This window comes from Daktulosphaira vitifoliae, unplaced genomic scaffold (genome assembly GCF_025091365.1).
Source record: "Daktulosphaira vitifoliae isolate Bord-2020 unplaced genomic scaffold, ASM2509136v1 Scaffold_4, whole genome shotgun sequence".
Classification (NCBI taxonomy): domain Eukaryota; kingdom Metazoa; phylum Arthropoda; class Insecta; order Hemiptera; family Phylloxeridae; genus Daktulosphaira; species Daktulosphaira vitifoliae.
Window position 1 is genome coordinate 33,105,771 of NW_026099575.1, and position 11,792 is coordinate 33,117,562.

General features: G+C 28.8%; 1 protein-coding gene across 1 annotated transcript; it reads left to right on the plus strand.

Annotated features, from left to right (window-relative positions):
• Positions 1-4,330: 4,330 nt before the first annotated feature.
• Positions 4,331-5,371, plus strand: LOC126904361 (ATP synthase subunit d, mitochondrial-like). Its single transcript, XM_050683348.1, has 3 exons — positions 4,331-4,528; positions 4,699-4,867; positions 5,044-5,371. Exons 1-3 carry the CDS (start codon positions 4,410-4,412, stop codon positions 5,296-5,298), a joined length of 543 nt encoding a protein of 180 aa, XP_050539305.1. The 5' UTR covers positions 4,331-4,409; the 3' UTR covers positions 5,299-5,371.
• The last annotated feature ends 6,421 nt before the right edge of the window (positions 5,372-11,792 follow it).

Below are 11,792 nucleotides of genomic sequence, written 5' to 3' on the forward strand. Positions count from 1 at the left end.
AAATTTGTATTTTTTGTTAGTTTGTCTAGATAATAAAAAATTGTATAAATACATTATACGTCAAGTTATATGCAATAAAAAATAAAAGCTATTTTTAGTCCAGGTTACTCTAAATGTTATGTTCACTTTTCACGTTCTGTTGCGTACGAGGCAGCTAGACCGTAGGACGGCTAACTTAAATTTAAGGGGTAACGGGGGGGCCCTTAAATACTAGTGGCCGGCGAAGCGGCATAAAACATATAGTTAATCTCAATTAAAACAAACAATAAATAACATTAAATATTATATAAAACTCAGCTGTATAAATGACGTTGTTAATGTTGATGAGTGGACTGTATGAGATCTTGTGGTAATGGTGTCGAACATCTGAGTATGAAGAGTCAGAGTGTAAATCCAGGCACGTAATGGCAGATGACAACTGAATACGGCAATGATAGTGTTTAGTGATGGTCAGGGCCCATACACTAGTGGCGTGCAATAGCACGAAAATTTGAGCACAAGGGTGCAATAAACAAATAATAAGAAACTATGGCGTACAACGGCCGAACAATTTACTATTCAAGCGAAGGCGCTTGCAACAGAAAAGAATGACACGTAAAACAAAACGACTGACTGACTTATGACAATGAACTGTACATGGATGAAAACCGACACGGAGGTCATCGATTTGCTGTGATGGGTGGGCAAGGGTGTGAGTAAAGCATGATGCTGGTGATCAACTGTCCCACGAAATAATATAATCAATGATCTTTATAACAACTGGTCAACTAGATCCTTCTAAAGGCGTTCTGTACCATACACGTCCAGTACTGGATATTATTCTTACTTTTTTTATGAATAATAGAAATACAATAGTACTTATAATGCACTCGGATAAATCATAATTTAATACAGCTGAATATTCTTAATTCGTAAAATTCGACAATTTTTTAACTCTCTTACTACACCAGAAAAAACCAATACATTGTTATAGTCAAACACACGAATCTAATATACTAGACATTTTTTTGATTATATTGATTTAACTCAAACTGTTTGTTCACACACTTTATAGATTTCACCAGTATTTCTTTTAGAGGTGTATACAATTCATTATCTTTTTTTAATATCATCAATTAATAAATATTAAGTAACAAGGTTTATTAAAAATTTTACAAAATCAAATATACATATTATTTAATAGCATTAGTAATGTATTTAAATAAAGTAGCTTTTAGTGTGAAATTGTTTTAAGGAAGGATTGATAGATACTAACAATAAAAATAAATTTATTAAATTAGTTTCTTAACGCTAGAATTTTATAATGTTATTGTTGGATACACATCGATATGTTGTCGAGAAATTGTGTTATGATTATTAATAGTATTGTTATGCTACACCGGTTGATGTCGGTTTTCTCTCTATGTCTGCGTTGTCGTCGCCATCTTAGCGTATTTTCAACTATAAGCTCAAAGACGCTTACGAGCTAGTAGTTTTTGTATTCGTTTTGTTGTAAAAGTAAAATATCACCTTTGCGATCGTCGCACCATTGTGCGCTCAGTATATCGCCTTTGGGTCTATATGTTTTCTGAGATACATTAAAATACTGTTCACAACATATTGTACACGTTGGTCAACTACTTGCATTTGATTTTAATTGATCCTTTTAATATACAACATTATCATCCGCCGTTTCAACTAGCCGATAAGTATAATGCTTGTTCATCTTCTTTTAAGACTTACTCACATTTATAATTTATTATTTGTTCATATCATCGCCATTGTAGCATTAGTATTAAGTGCCTTACCTATCCACATTGGTGTGTATAAGATTTTATGATTCAAGTATTATACATTTAATAATTATAATTATTATAATTTACAATATATAATTATATATTGTAAATTCATTCTACATTTATTCATACAGTCTACTCACTCTATTCCTATTACTCGACATAGTCAGACTTAAGACAAAATAAAACAACGATCGTTAATGGAACTCACGTGAATACTACCGGGCGCTGCGTTCATTCATTGGTCCTTCGAGCATGGATATTTATTTGTCTTAATCATTAGAATATAATGTATTAGAGGCATTTTAAAGTAAATCTGGAAGAAAAGACTCTCATTGGAGTACATACTTTATGGGATAGTTCCCTTAAGTCGATTACTAAAATTATTAGTTTCGCCAATAAGGTTAAGTCAGACATTAACCTTAAAGAACAGCTTGAAGTACCCGTTCGTCAATTAAGTGTTTTATGAAAAACAGTTTCGTGAACATGAAGAGGCTATTGTAAGCGCGTTAATAGAACTCTATCACGTCGAATAGTTCTATTATAATACATTATACCATAGTAAAATGAATTTTACTATGCGTTATACAACAACAAGTATGCGAATATGAACTTGAAATTTGATTAGGTAGTATCACCAGACTGGACTACTTTCATGATGCATTTGAATCTATTGTGAACGACGATTCCATTTCCTTTTTTCGTGTTTGTCCGGCTCTGCGCCCGCTGTCATAAAATTTATACCAATTACGGAAGCCAATTATGATATAGCGTGGAACACGCTTACTGATAGGTATGAAAACAAACAAGTGTTAGCAACGGCACACTTGGATAAAATATTTGCATTTCGGCCTATAAATAGTGAATCACTTTTATCTTTGTAACTTTTAGCTTCGATGCGAAGCTGAGAAGATATCAATTTTACTATGATGTGTTTTTTTTTCTGTCTGATACCACTTTTTCTCAGCTCTCATTGAACCGATTTCTTTCAATGATACGTCAAAAGATTAAAAATCATATCTAGTCGAAGACATTACCCTCAAACTTTTTCACAAAAAATTAACTTTTTCAACTTAACTTTTGAAAGTGTTCCGGAGACACTGACACTTTTATATATATATCTTAAATTAAAACTTACGTAATATACTTTAATATTAAAAAAAAAAAAATTTGAACTTTATTTTGTCTTCACGGTGAAAATGGCTATCGAATGCTATTTTTGTGTGAAAATTCTCGACTTTATTTTTAAAATTTTTAACTTTATAATGCTATAACTTATTAAGAAGTGTATGGATCAACACAATTTTTTCATGAGAAATAATATTTTTTAATAATCCCTTTTTCATTCGACATACTTTATCTTAATCAGGATATTAATAAGGAACTAGCAGAACATGTAACTTTTGGAATAATTCACCATTTTTTTTAAATTAAACACTATCTAAAGATTTGCATCGAAGCGTTTATTTTTTATAGTGATTTTAATCACTGTCAGATATCATTATACTTGATCCAATTATGCCATGTCAGCACTGTGCCGCGACCCCCTTGTACTGGCTTTTTTTGAATGTGTTAAAAGAAAATATTGAGGCAATCAAAATTTTAAGCGTAGACGACCTGTCTGGTTTTTTGCTTTTTGTGTACTCAATAACACGATCAGACACCTATTTGAAAACAATATATCCCAATCGATTATTTCTACTATGGATGACTTGTTGAAGTTTGAAACGTAAAATTTTGGATAATCTTAAAGGTTCAAATCTAGCTGCGTCACGTTCGGTACAGAAAAATTCGCAATCGCCGAAAAATTTATTAATCACCATCGCGTTTAACAATCTAGAGTCTACTGTTCAAAATAAAATTCAGTGTTCTTATTGTCAAAATCGTGACATTCCCTTTATCGGTGCTATACCATTCAAAAAATTTCTGTTCATAAAAGGCGTGAACATGTTTCAGCGCACAAATTATGTTTTTCGTGTCTCAAACCGAGTTATGTTGCATTGTCAAGCACTTAAAACTTGGCATCTAACAGGTACGAGAAAAAACACCATACTATTTTGCACATGGATCAACCAGCGCCATCTAATTCATCAAGTGTTGATCAAACAGGTGATACGCCACCGAAATTTGATTATATCATTAAAAAGCTGATTAAATTTCACACAGAACTAAATTAATTACTAAGTGGAGAAATACGGTCGTCACCCTCAATAAGCAGAGTTGTATATCATAGTAAGTAGGGATGGGTAGTGAGTGAGTGTATCAACTCAACTTACTTTTTATTGCATATAACTTGACGTATAATGTATTTATAAACATTTAAAATTTTTTATTATCTAGACAAACTAACAAAAAATACAAATTTAAATATAAATATCGAAAATCTTTAATCGATATAAAATTACAATTTTTTATTATCTAGACAAACTAACAAAAAATACAAATTTAAATATAAATATCGAAAATCTTTAATCGATATAAAAAATCGATACATCGAAACAGTATATCGATATATCGTTGCCATCCCAACAGCTGCGTGATAACATTAATTTTTGTAAGAATCTGAATGCATTTGTAAATTGAATAAATTCAAACAAAGTGTGCTTTTGCTATCCATTATTTATACAAGTTAAAATGGCTAGAAGAATTGCTCAGTCGTCTGTTAATTGGATTGCTATTAGTGAACGCGTTCCTGAAGCTAAAAAAGCTGCTTGTTTAGCTTTTAAAGCTAAATCTGATGGGTACCTCCGAAAGTATGTAAAGATCATCCAAAAATCATTTTTGACCGAATTAAATGTTTATCACTAAATAATTCTTAAATTAAAATTTTATAGATTAATATAATGTGATAAATGAGTAAAAAAAATTATATAAATTTATATTACTAACATATATTTTAAATATTGAACGAAATAATTTACAGAATGTTTGCATTATCCCCAGAAGCACCTAAAATTGATTGGGACAAATACAAGAATGCTATTCCTATCGCTGGTTTAGTTGAAAATTTTGAAAAACAATACAATGCCATGAAAATTCCATATCCTGAAGATAAATATACAGCATTTATTGATAGCTCTGAAAAAAAAACTGTACATATTCTCTTTATTTATTCATATATATTTTTATTAATCTTTAGCAAATTGTCTTTAAAATTACTGTATTCAGATTTAAATTTTGTAATTAAAGGTTTTATTTTTGTGCTTTTAAATTTTACCATTTATTCATATAATGTCATTGTCTAATTATTCTCTTATGAAAATTACAGATGCAGGAAATAGAAGAATTTAAAAAGGTAGCTGCCTCTACTATTAAAGAAGCAGAATTAAGGATCGAGGAAATTAAGAATTTGTTGCCATATTCCCAAATGACTTATGAAGATGCTGCTTATATTGAGCCTGATTTGACATTAGATCTTGAAAACAAGCCATCATTCTGGCCTCATCAAGAAATTGATTATGTATTTGACGAGCCACAAGAAGAAGGGTTAGAAAAACAAAAAAAAGTTGAAGCTGGTCATTAAGTTATTCATTTGTTAGTTACATTATAATTTTACCCAATTTTCAAAAAAAATGTTGGAATAAATATTTATATAAAAGGAAAATATATTATATTATTATTATTATTATAAAATGTTTGATTTCATAAAAATTTTAGTCAATTTTACTAAGATTTGACTACAGATAAAAAATTTAGTGTAAAATTGTATTCATAACTGTTCGAGATTATATTATCTTTTGAGGGCAAAATTGCGAGATTCATCGAGCACGTGGTTAAACGATGGCGCGCTCATGTCAGCGGTATTTTTATTACAATCGTGATAATCTCATCTTTGAACGGTAGCACCATACAAAAACAACCGATACATCACGTGTGCTAGTATGAGCAAACCAGTGATCACAGAATTCATCCTCTTTTGTAGGAAGTAGCGGTGCTGACGGTTCTTCTGTTGTCCAGAATTGACGCAACAAACTGTCAACAGGTGGGCAAAGAGTCACGGCAAGTGACGTTAATGGCTGTGGCGAGGAGTCAGTGAGCGGACTGTACTTACTGATATCCATCCTAGATAAGTGTCAAGCCCGGAGGGTAAACCTTTCATGTGTATGATCTCCGCCTTTGGACGTACAGTATGTGGAAAGACATCTCATATCAATTGGGCGTTTTGAAGTGGAGATCGGCAAACAACAAGTCATGATATTGCTCACGTACTTTTGGTGGTAAACGCGCAGTCGTTAAACAAATGGGTGTATTTATACATTCGTTTATTCGTTTAACCATAGATTGAAGATCCTCATTTCCTTATATTAAATCTAAGTATCCATTAAATTTTCCATCAAATTTATTAGATAGAAAGACTCATGTAATAGAAGAGACGATTGATGACCCAAATATTGCTCCATCAAATTCTACCTATGTATGTTAAATCTATACATCACAATTCACATGATTCAGAATTTATTGATAAGACGTTCTAAACTAAATTCAAATCTCAGTAGTCCACACTGAGTCATTGAGTCACAGTACTATGGCACACTAATTCAGCTCGTTCAGTTCACCTAAAAGAGTCAACTCAAAGAGTTGACTCACTCACTCACTACCCATCCCTAGTACAGGCTTAGTGCGTGAAAAATTAAATATATTTTTGTCGTTTTAGGAGAGCCGTTTTGTAATTTTTTTTAATATTTATTCTTGCGTATAATTAATTTTTTAATGCAATTCAGTACTTAAATACTAAATTTTAACTTTTTGATCTTTTATTATATATATTTTACTAGAAAGTTAGTTCATTTACACAATTAACTCATTTTCGTCAAAAATACACTTCATTCTTTTCTGTTAACAGCTATTGAAATAAAATTAATTTTTTATAATTTTTTTGACATTCAATGGAAAACAAAATTCAATAAAAACAGATACAAAGACAAAAACAATAACAGCGATAACGATAAAAACAAAACAACAACAACGACACGAATGAAAATAATAACAAAATTAACGACAAAAACAACAACCAAAATTATAAAAACATTTAGAAAACACGCTTAGTCGGCAGTATAGTTCCTACCTCGGACCTGTTGCTATCTATCCGGAGATGATCTTTACGAGTAAAATATACGTTTATATATATAAACGGCCTTTTCATGATTTTTTTTGGGATAGACGGAAAGGTGCAGATAAGAAACCTTTCGAGTATTATATTAGTCATATATTGAAGTATAAAAAATATTTTTTTTTCTCTCGAACCCATAATTATTTTGTAAATATTTTATGGAATTAATATATAACATTACAATTAATAGAAAGTAGAATTATATTGTCAAGTAATTTAATAATTAAATTATTGTAACACTAAAAAGCATTATGGTATAAATATTTTAATGATTATTTTATTATCAATGTGAATATAAAAGGGGATTTGACCATCTTCTCAGTGGTCAGTGTTCAATCAGTGAATGTTACATTATAATTTTTTTAACTCTTTCTGACAACACTTATCCACGTGGTCAAATTGGAATTAGAACATCTAATTTACCACATTTTCATTGAAAAATAGTTCAAAATGACGTCGGTACTGTGGTTTTTTGACATTGCCTTAAAAAAGGCTCTCCGCGGCACGCAGCAGAACTGGAGCAAGTTCAATCTGCAATTTAAAAATATTCCAATAAAACTATATGAAATAACCTTAAGTTATTTAAAGAATCGAAATTTTGTTTTGAAAAGTAATATTGTGAGTAATTTTTCAATATTTTTGTCTGTATTTTACAAAATTAAAGCATCGAATTAAATAACTCTGATATTAGGAAATTTGTTTTATTTTTCAATCTCGCATAACTTCTTCATTTTTTTATCAATATTACAAAATAATATATAATTTTTTTTTTTTATGTATTAGAGTATAATGTCTATTGAGTATATTGTTGATAAATTTATTTTTTATTGGTGTATTTTACGTAAAACTCTGAATTTTTTCTGACATTTTGAAAAAAATGATAAAAATTCAGAAGTAAATTCGTAGATAGCAAACGAGAAAAAAGTCAGATAAAAAATTGTTTAAGATAAAATTTATAAGTAATTTAATATTGTTTAATTTTATGAAAAAAAAATGAAAATCGGTAGAATGCAATTAAAGATATTTAAAATATAATGAAAACACTTTTTCGCGTCACACGAAAAACGCTAATTTCACAATAACTCAAAAACTGTTCTGCTTTTTGTATTTTGGGCTTCATTTTCAGACTCGGTGGACGATTTTACATAAAAAATGACTATCATAAGTCATAGGTCAATTTTTGTGTATACTAATTAAAGATTTTATGTAATTGTCTTTAGAGTTATAAAATGGAACGGGAAGAGAGTAATTGATTACACATATTATTCAATGAGAGGGTTATCATAAAAAAATGTTCTGAAATGCAAAAACGAAATGATTAATGTGATAATATTCATAGTCTTTGACTTTTTTTAGGAAAAAAATAGTTTTCACTCAATAGTATTCGAATATTATATAATGTCATCTTTTTCCTTTAAAGTTAAATCTATGTGTCTTTTTCAAAGTTCTTCTGAATGTTACTAACTTAGTCAATTGTTTTAAGATTATATACAACTATGATATTCTAATTGGCACTTGTTTTATTTTAACTAGGAATGTAACAATCAGCATAATAAATATTTGTTTTGAGTTGTTAATAATGTAAATGTATAATCTAAGAGAGTCATTTATATAAGTTTTAAAATAAAAGGTGGTCAAAAAAAAGTTATTTGACAATTTTACCGTTAAAAGCCATAACTTGTTAGTGGTGTAACACAACTGAAGAATTAGTAAACATTTTTTATTCAAAAAATTACCAAATAATTTGGATTCGCTGCGTAGCTAAGATTTTTTAATAGTTGGACTAAAAGTTCGTTTTTCTCCTTATCATATATTTTTATTATCGCTAAAGTCATATTTAATTAATAATAATAATTTGACTAATTCTTAATTCTTTAATCGCCTTTATTGTTATTTTATGTACATAAGACCTACTATAATATAACCCATTACATGAGGTGTTTTTTAGTAGATAGCTTACCTTGGTTGCTTATATGCTAATACTATTAGTGTTGTTATTATTTTACATTATAATGGCTCGAAAAAGATTATTTCCCCGCAGTGTTTTACACCATCAAATGGGCCAACCTCATTTGGTTAGGCAACCGATTAATTCATTCGCTTGGTGGAGCAGTCTGAGCATAATCCTTTTTATATCCAGACTGCAGACTACCATCCCTTTGTAAATTTAACGTTCGGTTCTGAGCTTCTCTTCTTGTACTATGGTCTATTAACAACGTAATTGCATTTATAGCTTGATTTTTCTATGGTGACTTGTGATAAAAATTATGCAATACCGTTTTCGTTTTAAAACTTCCATTATGTATTCTGTTACCATGTTTTTCCTTTTAAAAGACATTATTATTACCATAAGTGGCTAAAATTGTAAAAATATTTCTTAGACATTTCAAACAGTACTAAATTTACTGCAATTACATTGAAACGACTAAAATATCTTTTTCTAGAACAACTTCCTTCCTATACTTATATGACAGTTTACTTAGAAATATTTTACAATAATTTGACAACAGTAAATTTCTCTTAACTATTTTTATTGACATAGTTTAAGTATGAAAGTAAAGTTTTCTTACCCAAATTAATTTTGGAATAAACACTTTTATTTAAATCCTAATAATATACCTTACACAGATAAAAAATGTCTGCCAGCACTAAAGTAGATACGATTACTTATAAAATTTTCAATCAAATACGATGAACTTTCATACCTTTCTAGAACCTAAATAAACTGAGGTTTTACATTTCGGTTAAATAAACATTAAACATATAATGGTTACTCATAGCTCAATATTATATTTTTTTGAGGGTAATATGAAAAAAAACACCAATGGTTAGTCAGATGACGGTAAATAACATTTGTTATTACAGAATTATATATTATAAATTTGTATTCTATGAAGAATTTCGTTGAATAAACGTCAATATGATTAATTAAAACTGCATGTAACATGGGACAACTCTTATTATTCAAAATTTATATGACTCTAACATATAGATATTTTCTATTAAAGTTACATTTTTAGCTTCGATGCGAAGCTGAAAAGGTATTAATTTTACTATGATGTTTTTTTTTTGTTTTTTTTATCACTTTTTCTCAGCTCTCATCGTACCGATTTATTTCAACGATACGTCAAAAGATCACAAATCGTATCTAGTCGAAGATTTTACCCTCTGAAATTGAAAAAATTTCTCTCATTACCGTAAATGGGGGAAATCTCCAAAAAAATTACAAATTTAAAAATTGCTTATTTTGGAGATTTTTTCAATTTTTTTTACTTAATACTGCCATAATTTTTTAAAAATTACCAAATCAATATTTTTTTTTTTTGTAGATGCATGATGTCTTAACCTTTCATTTGGTATATTTTTTTTATAAATTTGACCCTTTACCTGACCACAGGGGAGGATTCAAAAAGACAACTTTTTCACAAAAATTTTTAGTGTTCCGGAAATACTGACTTTTTTATATATACCTTAAATTAAAGCTTATGTAATATACTTTATTATGATGAAAAATAAAATTTCGGGCTTTATTTGGTTTTCACAGTGAAAATAGTTACCCAATGCTTTTTTTGTGTGAAAATTCTCGATTTTATATTATACATTTTTAAATTTATAATGTTATAACTTATTGAAAAGTGTATGGATCAATAAAATTTTTTTATGAGAAATAATATTTATATCCCGCTTTCTTTCGACATACTTTTTTTTTTTAAATAACACCATTTCCTTTTCATATATTTATATATTATAAATGTATATTACACTTATACATAATAAAACTTATAATCGGAATATAAATAAGGAAATAGAAGATAATGTAGCTTTTGGAAAAATCCAACAATTTTTTAAAATTAAACACTATCTACAGATTTGCATCAAAGTGTTTTTTATGATAGTGATTTTAATCTCTGTCAAATATCAGTATACTTGATCCAACTATGTCACGTCACCACTGTGCCACATCCCCACTGTGCTGGGTTTTTTTTAAATCATTTTTTTATAAATTCTTTTATACAGTGGGGATTTAAACCGTTAAATATGCTTATAGAAAGTAGAACTCATCCAACTTAACTTTTTAAAGACTAAAATTGACAATAAAAATTTTGTTCAATATTGTTATTTTTTTTAATTTTTGATTTATTTGAGTGAACATCAACAAATACTATAATCACTCCACATATTCTATATTGGAAATTTTGGTGAAATTGTTTGAATTAATTATTATATAAATTAAATTCTTATTAAAAACATTCATTTATACCCATTTTATATGAACAATTTTTAAAAGTTAAAATAAATCATACAATGATATATTTCTCACGAAATTCTCATACAAAGAGAAGGGTTTCTCGATTTTTTCCAGAATATTAATAAAAATTAAATTATAACTGAAATACGCTTGAAATGTTCTTACACAAGCAATAGCACAGTGACATGCAACACATTCTTAAATACATAAGATTTAAATTGGAATTCTTCTCGCTAACGAAAGATTTTGTATTTTCAAATATTCCTGACACTTAAAATTTATCATTTGAAATTCTACTTCCGATTAAGTTTATACAGTTTTATTTTCATGATATCAAGTCTCAAAAAAATTCATTTCAAAATTACAAAAGTACACAAAAAGAGAAGAAAAACATAGATAGTTTGGTCGTGTTATGAGGAGAGAGGAATCGAAAGCTGTGAGAACAATTATGGAAATTAATGTTGAAGGAAGAATAGGTAGAGGATGATCAAAAAAGAGATGGAGGGATTTTATTGAATGCGATATTAGGACGGCTTATGTGAATTATTGCGTTAAGTGGAAGTTTAGGATAAGGGTGGCCTATTCCAAGTAGTTGTGATAAATGCGAAGAAAAAGAACAAGACACGAAAATTATACACTAAAAAACATGCTGTATGTG

What these genes read in the sequence shown, in the direction of transcription:
- LOC126904361 (XM_050683348.1), top strand. Translation starts at nt 4,410, where the DNA reads ATGGCTAGAAGAATTGCTCAGTCGTCTGTTAATTGGATTGCTATTAGT. An exon ending in TCTGATGGGTACCTCCGAAA is followed by an intron (nt 4,529 to 4,698) that starts GTATGTAAAGAT and finishes AATAATTTACAG; the next exon opens with AATGTTTGCATTATCCCCAG. An exon ending in ATAGCTCTGAAAAAAAAACT is followed by an intron (nt 4,868 to 5,043) that starts GTACATATTCTC and finishes TGAAAATTACAG; the next exon opens with ATGCAGGAAATAGAAGAATT.